The sequence below is a fragment of the Anabrus simplex genome, chromosome 12 (genome assembly GCF_040414725.1).
Source record: "Anabrus simplex isolate iqAnaSimp1 chromosome 12, ASM4041472v1, whole genome shotgun sequence".
NCBI classification, from domain to species: Eukaryota; Metazoa; Arthropoda; class Insecta; order Orthoptera; family Tettigoniidae; genus Anabrus; species Anabrus simplex.
The window spans coordinates 36,820,778-36,837,392 of record NC_090276.1 but is presented as its reverse complement, the minus strand read 5'-3'; the positions used below and the strand labels follow the sequence as shown (position 1 = coordinate 36,837,392).

General features: G+C 40.0%; 2 protein-coding genes across 2 annotated transcripts in view; one reads left to right on the top strand and one right to left on the bottom strand.

The window, feature by feature from the left end:
* Positions 1-14,232, bottom strand: part of tst (twister) — a 132,996-nt gene extending 118,764 nt beyond the window's left edge. The window contains exons 1-3 of the mRNA XM_067156822.2: positions 14,096-14,232; positions 13,653-13,832; positions 2,746-2,974 (exon numbers count right to left, since the gene is read on the bottom strand). Of these exons, the coding sequence (XP_067012923.2) occupies positions 2,746-2,974; positions 13,653-13,832; positions 14,096-14,131 (445 nt within the window). The 5' untranslated portion in view covers positions 14,132-14,232. The remainder of the gene's footprint in view (positions 1-2,745; positions 2,975-13,652; positions 13,833-14,095) is intronic.
* A 290-nt stretch (positions 14,233-14,522) lies between these two features.
* PolE1 (DNA polymerase epsilon catalytic subunit 1) overlaps positions 14,523-16,615 on the top strand; it is a 127,613-nt gene continuing 125,520 nt past the window's right edge. The window contains exon 1 of the mRNA XM_068229922.1: positions 14,523-14,636. Coding sequence (XP_068086023.1) covers positions 14,566-14,636 — 71 coding nt within the window. The 5' untranslated portion in view covers positions 14,523-14,565. The remainder of the gene's footprint in view (positions 14,637-16,615) is intronic.

Sequence of the window (16,615 nt, the reverse complement as noted above, 5' to 3'; positions counted from 1 at the left end):
TGCTTACTGTGCGCTCAGAACTGACAAGTGCAACGTGACGCGGTCGACAAGGATACTAGAGCTACTACGCAACACAGCTGCACAACGCTCTCTCGGATTCTCACTGTGGTTTTAATTTTGCGGTCGATCGGAGGTTGAAAACAAGTCCTCATACTTTAAAGAAACTGGAAGTACTGAAAAGAAGAATCATGAGAAAAATCTTAGGACCAATGAAAACAACAGAACAATGGAAAATAAGAAGTAATAAGGAAATTAATGTGAACATAAAAAATATAACAGGAACAATAAGAAAAAGGAGATTACTATTTTTTTTGGACATATCTATAGAATAGATGACGACAAACTGACAAAACATATATTCAAGTACCTTTGGGTGAAATAGTCAACAATGAGCTGGATACAAGAGGTCAAGAAAGATTTAGAAATAAAAGAAAGAAAATAAAACAAGAGGAAACTATAGAAAGATTTTTAAAAAGAAAGTTTTAAGAATGGAAAGATTGCAAGGAAGAATGAAAAGGAAACCCGGTCCAAAGTGGTCTGAGGAGAGAAGAAAAAAGCACAGTGCAATGATGGAGCACTGGAAAGAAATGGAAGGGGAAACAAGGAAGTATGGATTGAAATTGACATGTGGTCCCTAGCAAGATTCATCATAAATAATAATAATAATAATAATAATAATAATAATAATAATAATAATAATAATAATAATAATAATGATAATAATAATAATAATAATAATAATAATGATGATGATGATGATGAAAACCTACAACCTGTTTTCCAGTCATTGACCGAGTCAGGAATGTAATGAATGAATCATATACAGGCTGTTTTTACTATTTCTGTTTTTACTATTTCTATAAACTATCAGATACACTGTGCAACTCAGGATTTGGCTGATGATCTTAAAAAAAATAGCTTGAAACTAGTTCCAATAAATGTTTCTTCTGTAATGTAACCCACATTACTTGATTTTGTATTGAAAAGGTGGAAATATTTTACTCTTAATTTTTAATTTAATTGTAATCACAGTTCAATACGGACCATTCAAAAATGAAATTCATTTCTCTTAAAGTTCTTTTACATGATAGTAAATTTACAGACACGAGGCTGAATTACGTGTGTTCCATAAGTAATGCGACTAATTTTTTTCTGACGCAACTGTACACCACAGCGTATTCTAACCTGCTGGGCTAGGTGGAGGGGGGGGTGTTAGCTTCAAATGCTCTTTGTCTCATTTGGCAGCAAGCTGCTGGAGAGTCAGGACGTGCGTTTACGTCAAACCCGTTTTGAGTTCATATAACACGGTACAATGGATAGTTCTGTAGAGCAACTGTATGCTATCAAATTTTGCGTTAAACTTGGGAAGTCCGCCACCGAAACGTTTCCATAACTTCGGCAGGCCTTTGGGACTAATTGCTTGTCCAAATCACAAGTTTTCCGATGGTACACGTCGTTCATGGAGGGCCGAGAAGAGATCACGGACGAACCTCGCAGTGGAAGGCCATCTACCTCACGCGTCGGCGAAAATGTGACGTGTGTGCGTGAGTGTTTGAACTCTGACAGACGGCTGAGCCTTCAATTGATAGCACAAACTCTAAACATGGCAAAAACAACCGTTTTCCGCATTGTGACCGAAGATTTGAACATGAGAAAGGTGTGTGCCAAACTGGTCCTAAAAGTGTTGACCAGCGAACAAAAGGACATGCGAGTGCTTCGGTGCCGAGAAATGTTGGAAATATGTGAAAAGGATCCTAAATTTTTAACTCAGTTATCACTGGTGATGAGAAATGGATTTTTGAGTACGACCCTGAGACAAAAAGGCAGAGTTCAGAGTGGCACACCCCATCGTCGCCCCGTCCCAAGAAGGCACGCATGAGCAAGTCTAGGATCAAAACCATGCTCATTGTCTTCTTTGAAGTCAGAGGCATTGTCCACCATGAACTCGTACCTACCGGGACTACAGTGAACTCAGCTTTCTACTTGGAAGTGCTCAAAAGACTGAAAAGGAGGGTCTCGCGCTGCCAAATCGACATCAAGGACACGTGGAAAGTTCATCACGACAACGTGCCGAGTCACAGCACCTTCATTGTCAACAACTTCCTGGCCAGGACCAACAACCCAGTGGTTCCCCAGCCTCCCTATAGTCCTGACCTGGCTCCCACTGACTTTTTTTTTGTTTCCTCGGTTAAAAGGAGTCATGAAAGGAAAACATTGGGACACGACTGAAATAATCCAGGCGCATGTTACATCGGCTCTAGAGGACAGTCCGAAAAAGGCCTTCCAGGCATGGAAATACCGCCTCCAGAAGTGTATCGACGCAAGAGGGTGCTATTTTGGAGATTTTTAATTATTTGTACGAATATATTCAATAAATGATTTTTTATGAATTTGGTCGCATTATTTATGGAACACACCTTGTATTTCAGCACCTTCAAATACCACTGTACTGAGCCAGGATCAAATCTACCAATGGGGTCAGAAGGCCAGCGCCTCAACCTCCTGAGTCACTTAGCCCAGCTTATACATACCTACCTACATACATAATGATCATTTCATTTTCCCAAAGGAAAACTTCACACTTTTTTTTGTGTGTCCCTATTTCTCCATCTTTCCAAACTGACCTGTCATTGTGTTTTTCCTATTCCTTTTGTTCTCTATATGACTTGATTTGCGCTTGCTTATTCCTTTCCATAACTTATAGGCTAGAGAAATAAAATAAAATGAGTATTGTGTACTACATACCATCTTCAAAATTAATATCCCCTGCTTCATCTTCTTGTGTATCCTGTGTGGAAAGCTCCGGGAAACCTCCAGGCCAGAAGGGGTAGTTGGCATCAGTACCACGAACTGACTGAGTGCTCGGGCCAGGAGCTCTCCGTAATGACATGGAGTTTTTGGCATTGCATCCTGTGTCCTCAACGGGTACTTCTCGAAACTGAAGAACTTCACCTGTGGTTGGATCTCGATCTACCTAATGCACAAATACAGGATGTCAGAATATTTCAAGGAATTACAATGAGACTTCTATGAACAGGTCTGTTACCGAAAACGATGCCACCTTCACAAATGTTCTATCAGGGAAGTTTTGCTAGTGGTTATATGTCGCACCAATTCGGATAGGTCTTACAGCAACCATGGGACAGGACTGGAAAGGAAGTAAAAAAAATGAAATGGCGTATGGCTTTTAGTGCCAGGAGTGTCCGAGGACAAGTTCGGCTCTCCAGGTGCAGGTCTTTTGATTTGACGGCCGTAGGCGACCTGCACGTCGTGATGAGGATGAAATGATGATGGAAACAACACATACACTCAGCCCCTGTGCCAGCAAAATTAACCGGGTATGGTTAAAATTCCTGAGCCTGCCGGGAATCGAATCCGGGACCCCTGTGACCAAAGGCCAGCATGCTAACGATTTAGCCATTGAGCCAGATGGAAAGGAAGTGATCAAAGCCTTAAGGTGCCTGGTGTGAAAATGAAGAAGCTGCTCAGCAACTGCAATCTTAATGAAGATCTGAGGCTGTGAGTGGTCAGGGGCTAAGTACAGGGTGGCCCAAAAGTCTGTTAACATTTGACGAGGTAATACTTCATGGAATATTGGAGGTAGAGAGGTAACAATTGACACACATGATTGAAATGACATGGGGTTTTATTAACACCAAAATAAAGTACACAAAATGACCAAGAGATTGCGCTTCATACGATACACAAGCAATAATGAGCATAATAATTGAAGTTTAGCAAAGACAATGTTCTTTATACCACATGCTCAACATGTCGGCTGTCATTCATCACAATACCTGTAGTCGAGGGTCAATATTGTGAACAGCATTGAACGGTATGTCCCTAGGTATGGTGAGAAATTGCCGTCGGATGTTGTCTATTTGCATCCCTAATGAGGTTGGATGATCGCGTTAGACTTGCGACTTCAGGCAACCCCACGGATTGAGGTCGAGGGACCGGGGAGGCTAAGCATGACAAGCTGCGACCGCAGGCGCATCTGATGCTGTATCTCACAACAGCTCCTTTTATAACGTACATGGGTCTCATGCGGACTCACTGACATGTTGCTGTGTGGCTGGCCAGCACTATCTGTTGGACATTTTGTGAACTTTACTTTAGTGTCAATAAAACCCAATGTCATGCCAATCATGTGTGCCAATTATTATCTTTCTACCTCCAATATTCATTTAAGTATTGATTGATTGGTGTTTGTTGTTTAAAGGGGCCTAACATCGAGGTCATCGGCCCCTAATGGTACGAAATTACATGAAATGAAATGACAACTTAAAAGTCCAAAATCCCCCACTGACCAGAATTCAAAGCATGAGGACGAAGAATGAATGGATGGATATGAATTTAAAACGATCAGTGGATCCGACCCACAGTGCCTCAGAGGATGGTTGCCCAGTTGTACTTCCTCTTAAAACAATAATCACCACCACCACAGTGCCTCACATGTACAGAAGCTGGTGTAGAACAATAGTATTACTGACCAAGGGATGGCTTCTATAGCACGACGCTGAATCGATTATGCTTGTAGTCGAAACGGGCCCGAAATCCAGGTCATCAGCCCCTCATAATGGTATTTATTGCTAAGAAAGTAGAACCATGCTATGTGTAATGTTGTGGTACTAATCAAAAGTAGCAGAGACTCGCGATATTCCACACATTATGGTACTGTTCACAGGTAGTGTAATGCGCACGTGTAACACAGACCTATGGTGTTTCGCACATTGCGGCGCTATTTGCAGGCAACGCAAACCTATTGGCGTTACTCACATAAGTGCACTAACCACAGGGACTCTTACCATCCCGTAGAAGTCCTCACGGAGTGAGAACTGAGCATAGGTAAGGCAGAACCATGGTGTCGCTCATATAGGGGTACGAATCACAGGTACTGTAGGACCCACATCCTGATTCACACACTGTCGCTACTAATCACAAATCTATCGCGTACCTAACACAGTGGTACTACGCCAAGTAAATGCAGCCCATAGTGTTCCCTGTGTGATGGTACTAATTACAAGTAGTTTCATGGTTCTAATTGAATCATCCCCTGGTCGCCCCTTTTAGTCGCCTCTTACAACAGGCAAGGGATACCATGGGTGAATTCTTCATCTGCCTCCCCCACCCACAGGGGGTGTGTGTATGGTCCGCGAGGGATATTTTATTTCACTCAAGTCCGCCAGCAAGCCGGTTAGGATGCCCCTATCTGCCACCTGGGACACGCCACGTGGGAGTACCACCTCTCCCCCTGCTATGCCAGCGTAGCAGGTTCGTGGCCATTAAGTATTGCCTCGTCAAATGTTAACGGACCTTTCAAGTCACCCTGTATTCCCCACACTTAAGAGTGGAAGGGTGGACTCTAACCCAGGCCCTGTGCGAGAAGCTGGAAGTCTTTGAAATGTAGGTCTACCACTGGATGTTACTTATGTTGTGGACTGAAAGAGTAAGGAATACTGACGTGATGGGAAGACTATACAAGAAGACTGAAGTACTCCTTTCCAACAGGAAGCAGGATCTTGAATATTTCAGACGCGTGATGCGGAATGAAAAGTACTGGATCCTACCTACAGTTGGTGATGCAGGGGAAGATCTCAGGACTATGGAGACCTGGCCGAAGAACCTGAGGGAATGGTTCGAGATGAACACGATGTCGCTTTTCCATGGCAGACTCAAAGGCTAGAATAGCCATGATGATTGCCAACTTTCGATAGAAGATGGTACGGTGTAAAATTGTATATGCGTGAACTGTAATATCGATATGTGACGAGGAAGAAGAAGTAGAAGAAGAAATAGTGAAAGTAGGAAATAGGTAGGTCAAATCAAATAACTTGAGAGAATAAAGATTATTTATAGCCTATAGCCTAGTAACAAAAATCGAAATTCATGAATACCTCTGTTATCATAGCCGCTACGGTAAACCTGTATAAGAGATAAATGATTGGAAATTTAATTCTATATAACTTTAGTTATACAGTATTTATCAATAGGAGCGCTAACAATATAAATATTTGAGAATTAAATTTTAGGTCTTCCCCTAAACTACCATTTCACTCAATGTGAAAACAATTATTCATAGCCTAGATTATAGTGCCTCATTCCCTGACTTTACATACCGATTTTCATTAAATTATATCCAGTTATTTTCTCGTGATCCCTGTACATACACACAGAAATACGGAAAATTAAAAAGTGCATTTCCTTGTTACTATGGACACAAACGATACAGAAATACCATTCTCTTTAAATTCTGAGCAATGTATAGACAAAATTCTTATTTTATATACAGTCAAACCTCCCTTCTGCGGACACCGTCTGTTCCGAGGGAAAATGTCCGTTATGAGAGGTGTCCGCTAAAACAAGTTTGTAAAAATAATCGAACCTTTTAACAGCAAAGAACATCCACCTTAAATATAAGCATACATATCTTTATTTTTATTATTCTAAGTCATTTCTGTGTTGGTATTTAATAGAAAATTATTATAAGTGATTTTACATCATTTACAAACATTACAGCTTTGTGAAATAATCGTGAAGCTTCGTCTGTGTAAATTTAGCACGTTTTCTTAACTGCAATATTCTCGAAAACGGAATAAATTCTGTTAAATGATTGCATAGTGTTCTCGCCGTACTCGCGGTCCAGCGTGACACACAAATTCTCACTGAAAGTCCCTTGTCACTTTCTATAATCACATTTCTTCTTGCCTCGAGATCTAAATAGACCATCCCTTGTTACTCATGTTTAACAGACAACTACGGTATTTCTGTCTCACTAATTAGTGCCTGTACTGTTTTTTCCTTCTCAAGTAGACTACCTGAGCTCGACCTTATCAGTGACAATCCGAGTTATGAATAGAATGATTCAATAAGGGAGGAAAATCCCCAGGTAACTTGTAAGTCAACAGTCTCTGGCAGCATTTCTGGGCAATTAGAATTCTCGGAATAGGCCTATACACCACTAGGTAGAACTGCATTCCAATGTACTTTCTCTCCCCTTGCACTAGAAATAGTACCAACATTCAAAAGGGATTTCCTTATGTCTGAAGAATGGTTTTAAAAGAAACGATGACATGTGGTCCGGCGTAATAAATTGCCCTGCAACATGTACAGTGTCCGCGTAAGTTAAGTGGACGGGACAATTGGCGATGTCCGCTGTCTGGAGTTCGAGGTGTCCGCTTAAATGAGGCCAATTTAACATTAGTCTTATGTTAAATAAAGTTGGTTCCGAGGAAAATTGTCCGTATAGGGAGGTGTCCGCTGAATAAGGGTGTCCGTTAGGGCAGGTTCGACTGTATTTAGATTTCAACATCCATATTCCTGATGAAAGGCCTGTTTAACCACACCCAACATAATCTCCAGTGATGGGAAGATTACAGAGAAAAAGGTAAACGAGCTCTATTACAGTTTCAATTACGATCACAAATTACGAGGGCAAGTCAATAAGTATCTGCAATCAATTTCTATAATTTATTACAAAAAATAGTACACACTTTTTATTGATAATATTTTCAAGATAGTCACCCTGCTTTTCAATGCATATGGTCCACTGTTTCTCAAAGCTTTCTGATACTCTCTGTAAAAACGGTTTTTGGTTGTGCAGCAAGCCACGTATCCATCGCTTCCTTCACCTGTTGATCGGAGCTGAATCAACGGCCTCTTAGAGCATATTTAAGTGGACCAAACAGATGGGCGAGATCAGGACTGAAAATACGCAGGATGCTCCAACACCTCGAAATTTGAGCGGCATGAGCAGCTGTATGTGGAGGCGCATTGTCATGCAACAAAAAAACTTCTTCCGACAATCGACCTCCGCGTTTGTTGCGAATTGCAGGTTTCAGTTGGTTTACCAGCATATCACTGTAACGTTCATTATTTATTGTTTCCCCCTTTTCCTGGTAATGATCCACAATTGGCCCTTAAGAGTCCCAAAACACTATGAGCATTACTTTTCCTGCAGAAGGTTGAATCTTGAATTTCTTTTTGACTGGGGATCCGGGATGCTTCCATTCCATGCTCTGATATTTGCTCTCTGGTTTGAAGTGGTGAACCCATGTTTTATCTACAGTGATGATCCGTTTCATCTTTGTTAGCATGGCGGTCCAGTAGATGCTAACAGATTCTCACACTATTGCGCTTCTGCTCTTCATTGAGTTGTTTAGGAACCCATCTTGAACAGACTTTGTGAACGATAAGCCTGTTATGCATGATTTTGTATGTAGAACCGTGGCTAACATGCCTATGGTTTGCCACGTCATCAACAGTCACTCGTCTGTTATTCAGGATCATATCACGCACTTGTTCAATATCGGCATCAGTTATGGCTGCAAATGGACGCCTGGATCTTTCCTCATCCGTCACGCTCGCGCGACCCCTTTTGAACTTGTTCAGTCCACTGGTAAACACTTTGCTGTAGCAAAACATTGTCCCAGTATTGTGCTGAAAGTCTTCTATGAATTTCCGCTCCTGGTACACCCTCAGACCACAAAAAGCGGATTACGGAACGCTGTTCTTCCTTGGTGCAAACAGAGTGTGGTGCGGCAATCTTTACGTAGCAACAGCGCAAGCTGTACTGATCCGATAACGTTGAAACCTACCACAGACGTAGACAATGGTGCCATCTAGCGGCTGGTGAGTACACAACACCATAGAGCCAACCTAAGGACAATTAGAGAAAACTGCAGATACTTATTGACTTGCCTACGTACTTTTTGAACACGTAATCAGTAAAACTACAATTAGTTTACAGAACACTAGTCTTAAAACAATCACTGAATTATTTTTTTTCATTGGGCTGGAATAGTACAAAAGCATGCAAGGAAAAGATATGTTTTTATTTTAGCATAGAGACATTAAGTGGCTATCATCACTAGGTGAGACTTAACATGATACCTAGGAATTTGATCTTTTCCTATCATTTTTATTTTAGTTCAGGGCATCTAGCGTTTCAAATAATTTGCCATTTACTTGGCAAATAAATTAATTGGTCCTAAAATTCTCATCGCTAATATTTGAAGAATTAGAGGGGGGCAGGGGGAAGGAGTACATCTTTGCATTTCTGAAAAAATGCCCTACAGGTGCACTTGAAAAATACCTGTGTTTAATTTTAAGAATATAGTTGGAATAAGGATGATATTTTTGAAAGTCTCAAAGAGGGGTTTTCTTTTTTTTTACAAGTTGCTTTCCGTCGCACTGACACAGATCGGTCTTTTGGTGATATAGAGATAGGAGTGGCAAGGAAGCGGTCGTGGTCTTAATTAAGGTACAGCCCTAGCATTTGCCTGGCATGAAATTGGGAAACCATGGAAAACCATCTTCAGGGCTGCCAACAGTGAGGCTTGAATCCACTATCTCTCGAATGCAAACTCACTGCTCCACGGCCGTAACAGCAGGGCCAATTCGCTCAGTAGGATGTAGAAGAAATAGGATTGACAGAGTGAAAGCTGATTTACCTGAAGATGTCTGTGTACAGAGATGTGGAGATTGTTCTTGTATTTTTGTGTGTGTGTGTGTTTTTTTTCCTTATACAGTATATTTTCTTCCAACACTTGACCTATCGATGTGTTTATCCTATTATTTGTTCCTTTCTATGTTCTTTTTTCTTTTCCTATTGGCTTTACGTCGCACCGACACAGATAGGTCTATAATCTATCAGCTTCATTGTCCGTATTGATAATTTAAGAACACAAGTATGAGGGATGAGTTTTCCACCTAATCAATACTTTATTTACAAAATGTTTAAAATTATCTACAATAAAACAGTACTGGTTTCGACCTGTAAATAGGTCATCATCAGCCATTGGTGAACCTGCTTAATAGCGATTGTACATAAAACATTACTAAAAACTAATTTAACAAGAATGCCTTATTCTTATATAATACAACTGTTAAGATATATACATATGGTACAATTACAGGGCTTTGACTTGTTGGAGTTCCATTCAAAAATCTATACTATTGCCAACATTAAAAATCTCCCTATAATTGTACCATATGTATATATCTTAACAGTAGTATTATATAAGAATAAGGCATTCTTGTTAAATTAGTTTTTAGTAATGTTTTATGTACAATCGCTATTAAGCAGGTTCACCAACGGCTGATGATGACCTACTTACGGGTCGAAACCAGTACTGTTTTATTGTAGATAATTTTAAACATTTTGTAAATAAAGTATTCATTAGGAGGAAAACTCATCCTTCATACTTGTGTACAGATAGGTCTTAAGGGGACGATGGAACAGGAAAGGGCTAGGACTGGGAAGGAAGCAGCCGTGGCCTTAATTAAGTTTCAGCCCCAGCATTTGCCTGGTGTGAAAATGGGAAACCACGGAAAACCATCTTCAGGGCTGCCGACAGTGGGGTTCGAATCCACTATCTCCCGAATACTGGATATTGGCCGCAATTAAGCGACTGCAGCTGTTGAGCTCGATCTTTCTATGTTCCAATCTTTCTGTATATGACATCATTTGCACTTCTCTGTTTCTTTACTTCTTCTTCTTCTTCATCCATTCCCTTTTCCAGATTCTCTCTGGGTAGGGCAGTGTACCAAAGCTCTCCACCTTACTCGATCTTTCCACCATTCCTCTTCTAGTACTTTATTGCTATCGACTCCTCTATTTGCAATACAGTCCACAACAGAGCTTCTCCATCTCATTCTAGGCCATCCCCTAGGCCTCTTTGCAGTCTCTGTATCCATGAATTTTTCTTTGGTATTCTCTCTCCTGGTATTCTCATCATGTGTCCAAACCATTTTAGCTTTGCTATGTCAATCTCTTCTTGAATTACAAACTCCCACGCCTCTCCTTATTTCCATATTTTGTATTCTATCCTGTCTTTCCCTGTATGCTCCTCAAGAACCTCATTTCAGCTGCCTGTATCTTACTTTGGTTCCGCTTAGTCAACGTCCAGGCTGCTGAAGCATAGGTCGGTATAGGTTTATAATAGGACGAGTATAAAACCTTACTGCACTTTATTTTCACATCTTTGTTCCATTCAATGTCTCTCACACACTGGTAGAAACTTGCAGACTGCTGTATTATTAAATCAATTTCTCCATCCAAATTTCCATCTTATGATATCACGCTGCCCAAATATTAAAAAATTTTCACTACTTCAAGAGGTTCATTTCCCAGTACTAATCTTCATTCCAAAATTTCTTATCTCCTCATTCCATAAATCAACTTGTATCTATACTTCCTCTTCATTATCTCCCCAAACTACAATGTCATTGGCAAAGAGCATAGACTTTACTTGCTCGCCCATCATCTTCTCCTTGATATTATGTAGAATTCTATCCATGATGATAATGAAGAGTAAGGGAGACAATACACTTCCCTGTCTTTCCTCTACTAAGAAAATGCTGGATTACATACCAAGAGAAAGATGGAGAAGATGAAGACCAACAAAAGTTGGGAGGAGAAAATACGGATGGATGGAAGGAAACTTCAGGAAGGTGAATGGCTAAATCAACAACTGTGGAAAATCAGATAGGATAAATGACTATAAAATTGTGTAAAAATCATAGATGATGATGATAATAATAAAAGGACAAGAAGATTATTGAGGAACAGACTGCCAGATTCTATAACAACAAGGAGCTTTAGTAGATCTGATGTACTAGCATTGTGGAAGAACTTGTGGTTTAGAACTGGTCTCTCTAGCAATCGAAGAACCCGTAAATGACAACACTTACACACTAAGAAGGCAATTGTTACACCAGCCAGCAAAAGAATACCAACTGTCGTGAACCCAAGACACCCAAGTGTCTTAAAGTATCTTATTGTTGATCCGTATACCAAGTTCTTATTTCATGTGATATTTGTAAAATTCTCATGAGCTTCATAACAAGCCAAATTTTTCACGGCTATGATGAACAGTAATGAGAAAATGTTACTTCACAAAATTTACAACAACCTTTTCACTAATACAATAAGTTACTTTAAGATGTACTAAAGTTTGGTAACGTACTTTTGAAGTTGTGAATTTTCAAACTGAGCGCTCCGTTGGAAATGGAAAGAATACCGGCACTTTTTGGTTCAACCTCCTCCTCCTTTTTCTTCATATTTTCTAGCCTATTTCAATCTCCTGCTGGATGTAGGCCTCTTCCATATGCTTCTTTGGTCTGGAGCCACTTGGAACCAGCGTGTTCCAGCCAACAGCTTTATGCCATCGAGCCATCTCTTCTGGGGTCTTCCAAAGCCTCTCTTGTGTTCCCATGGTCTCCAGTGAACAATCCTAGAGGTCCACCTGTTGTAGTCATGTCGAACATCCTTGTTGGTCACGATGATTAGTTTTCGGAATGCTAACCAGCTCATACCTCACGAGTTCAACCTGCGTTAAAATTTTAACTCGGTAAGATAAATCCTAGCAAATGAGACAGAACTGGTACCATTGACCTCATCTGGAAACAGTCCATCTCCATAGTGTAACAGCACTAATAGCTAACATCCTTGGAAGCTCTGGTTCGATTCCCAGAACTACCAGAAATTTAAGATTGGATTGTTTTTACAAAAGAACCTGTACCTCACTTCCACTGGGGGTGTGCCTGAAAAGATGAAAAGTGCTAACTGTTACACTATGGAGATGGACTGTTTCCAGATGAGGTCAATGGTACCAGTTCTGTCTCATTTGCTACGATTTATCTCACCAAGAAACGAGGACACTAATTTAGTCCAGCTCCATGGCTAGTAAGTCAACATGCTAGTTTTTGATCCAAGGGGTCCTGAATGCATTTTTGACTGGGTTGGGGAGTTTAACCTTCATAGGTTAATTCCTCTGGCTTGAGGACTGGGTGTTTGTGCTGCCTTCAACAATAGATTTCATCCTAGGTAGGGCACCATCCTCAATACCTTCAACAGGCCTCTGCAAAAATTGAGAGGAAGCAATATGGATTACTAAATTATGAAAAGATGAAGAGCAAAGTGTGGGAATACTTCTTATAACACCATTAATATTATTATTTATCTGGGATCAAATACGTAATCTCAAGAAAATGATGGCAACCAACTGACAGCGGTAATTTTTTTAAAGATTGTGTTCAATCCATGTGTACTCTAGTTCGATGTGGAATACGAACTATAGCAACGCAACAATTGATTTCATAAATACCAGTTGTATTGGTCGGGATTCCAACTGCAGCCGACTTTGTGAAAAACCACTTTCTTGTCGTTTATATTATACCATAGACCTACCTGTTGTTTTTTTTTTTTGCTAGGGGCTTTACGTCGCACCGACACAGATAGGTCTTATGGCGACGATGGGATAGGAAAGGCCTAGGAGTTGGAAGGAAGCGGCCGTGGCCTTAATTAAGGTACAGCCCCAGCATTTGCCTGGTGTGAAAATGGGAAACCACGGAAAACCATCTTCAGGGCTGCCGATAGTGGGGTTCGAACCTACTATCTCCCGGATGCAAGCTCACAGCCGCGCGCCTCTACACGCACGGCCAACTCGCCCGGTCTACCTGTTTTTAAGATCTCAAATAATAATCATATTTAACAGTAGTTGAAATATAGAACATGTTGAAAAGGGCTTCGTTATACACAGGCTTTACGTCTCACTAACTACTTTTACGGTTTTCGGAGCCATTATGTACAAATATTAGTCAAAGGCTATTTTGATATGAAGAACTATTGAATTTTAAACATACTGTACCTTCAATGTGGTGCCCAAGGGTGAAGATTCATAGTGATACAGGGACGTAAAATCAGGCTGTCGAGGCCATAATTGCTGAGCATTTTCAAAATTATGGATAGGTAAACGATCTACACCAAGGAGATGATCCCTCAGTTGCTTCTCCACATCCGGTAATACTGGCGGCGGTCCATAAAAGAGCTAAAAATTAAATTAAAAATATTAGAGACTGCCTGCTGTATTGAAGACAATACATTCTGTGAAATTAGCAGCTACGTAAATATTTCGCTTGAATAAACTTAAATGAATTACGTTAAGCTGTTATTTATTCAGAATGATTTAACCTAATTTGTTAGTGAAAGAGTAGAATTTCGCTAGAAACCTTCCATCCTTACTCGAAAATAGGGTTAGGTTATTACTACATTTACCAATTCACAAATATCTAATGTATATTATCGTAATACCTGAACATCAACTTTTTCACTGAGTTCCGGGGGCATTTTATTAACTTATGTTTGGAAATTAAATTCAAAAACTATTATCACGACGTGTAGCAATTACGCTTGACATATCAACGTGGAGAATATACAGCTGATCGAAGAAATAGAAACAAGTGAGTAATTTTGATGTCAACAGTGTCGCTAACGTTCACCTATTAACTTCCCAATAATTCTTAAAATATATTGATAACAACGTACATTGCATACATAATTAGAATAATTAATCTGAATTCAGGAAAAAGTAGTAAAATATAAAAAGATTGACTGTTATATTTCAAGGAACGAAAGATATCGCTCGTCTTTGGAATGAACTTGACTGGAATCGTTATGTTTGTATGAACTGTAATGTATGTAATTGCGCGGGAAGATGTACAAACCAGGACTGTTCAATGTGAAAATATTTCGTGAATGATTTTCAAGTGATATTCTGAACAATGGTATTACAGAACAGTGGTAAATATCGTGCTGAGAAAAAAGATTCTGCTCAAAATACAACAGGACCAAGGTATATGTGCAAGATTTCCTTCGGCGTTCGTTTTTTTTTTAAAGTTGCGTTGTAGCACTTTGGATAGTCTGTCATCTGCAGAGCATATCTGTAGTGATTAACACAGAGAACTACATATTGTATTCTAAGTGAAAATTTGTGTATCTCTTTCATGGTCATTGGCTGCATTAAATTATATCTGGCTACAATAAAGTTATTATTATATATGGACAAGATGAAAACGATAATATTTTCTAAAGATTTCATTTTAGTCTTCTTTTGAAACAAGGAGGTGTATCAGGAAAGTGGAAAAGGGTAGGAAGTGTTATCTAATAATAAATAATGTTATCGGTTTTTACGTCCCACTAACTACCTTTTTCACAGTTTTCGGAGACACTGAGGTGCTGGAAATTAATCTCGCAGGAGTTCTTTCACGTGTCAGTAAACCTACCGACACGAGGCCGACGTATTTGAGCACCTTCATATGCTACCGAACCGAGCCAGGATCGCACCTGCCAAGTTGGGGTCAGAAGGCCAGTGCATCAATCTTCAGAGCCACTCAGCCCAGCTGAAATTTTGTCTCATGGTAGTACAGTAGAGTCCTGCAAACTCGACCTAATGTGGACTGAGAGTATGTCGAGTTTCAGAGAAAAAGGGCTGGGTTATTCATAACTAATAATAGTCTAATGAAAGTTCGAGCACAATACAGGACACAGAAAAGAACATGTCCTAAAATAATTGTTAAAATTAAAGAAAACTTACATACAAAACTAAAGAAATGGCTAGTTCTTTGTAGGAAAAAATGTTGTGATGCTTGACTATCTCTCGCACTCAGTGTGAGTCATCTTTTAAACTTTTCTGTTGTCTTCCATCTGTTTTTTTTTTTTTTCTGGTTCATCTTCATTTTTATCTTCGTTCTCTTTCACTAGTGCATCTATTCCACTAACTAAAAGTTCACAGTTTTCATTCTGCCCCATCCATTCTCCAAGATCACCATCAATAACATCTTTGCAGTCTGGAATTTTCTTCATTAAATCCACTATTTCACAATTTTCTGTCTCTTCCTTGCTTTCTTTAAACTCCTTTCCTGAACGATCCAGCAACTTTCTCCAGGAATGAGCGAGGCTTATACGCTCGAATTCATTCCAAGATTCAGATATCCACCCAACTACGTTCAACGTTTCTATTTTCTTTACTTTTGTTTTGTTTTGTTTCACGTCGCACCGACACAGATAGGTCTTATGGTGACGATGGGATAGGGAAGGCCTAGGAGTGGGAAGGAAGTGGCTGTAGCCTTAATCAAGGTACATCCCAAGCATTTGCCTGGTGTGAAAATGGAAAACCACGGAAAAACATCTTCAGGGCTGCCGACAGTGGGATTCGAACCCACTATCTCCCGGATGCAAGCTCACAACTGTGCGACTCTAACCACACTGCCAAAACTCGCCCTTCCTTCATGGCTAAGACAAGAGAAGAAAAATTAACATCTATACCTACTGTATGTGGCTTACAACACCTATCCTCGGCCTACCGTCTGATGTGACTACTCTCCAGGTAGGCGAAGGACTGTACTGTCTCTAGCCTCTTGCAACCTAACAAACACTGGGCCCCCGTGCCAGTTCTACTGACCAGCATAACTTTAGGCCTAGTTGTGTTTTTATTTATTTTCATGATGTCCTCTCTGATACTTCTCAAGCACACACGGTGTGATAGAACATCTTAATTGGAGCTTAATGTTGTCTTCATCTACCGCCTGGAGCACTGTGCCAGCATACAGCGAGCCACCTGGTGATGAACGAGCGTACCACTACAGTTCACTTTACAAAGGAAAAAGTTAAATGTATCCTCCTAATTCAATACAAAGCATAATTCCATCATTAGATGGAGCAATAAAATTCAAACATGTTTCAACTCGTTTGAGCCATCTTCAGTGAAATAAGGGGGGTTAAAGTAATCTACATAATACAAGCTACAAATGTGTTAAAAACATAATGAAGGAA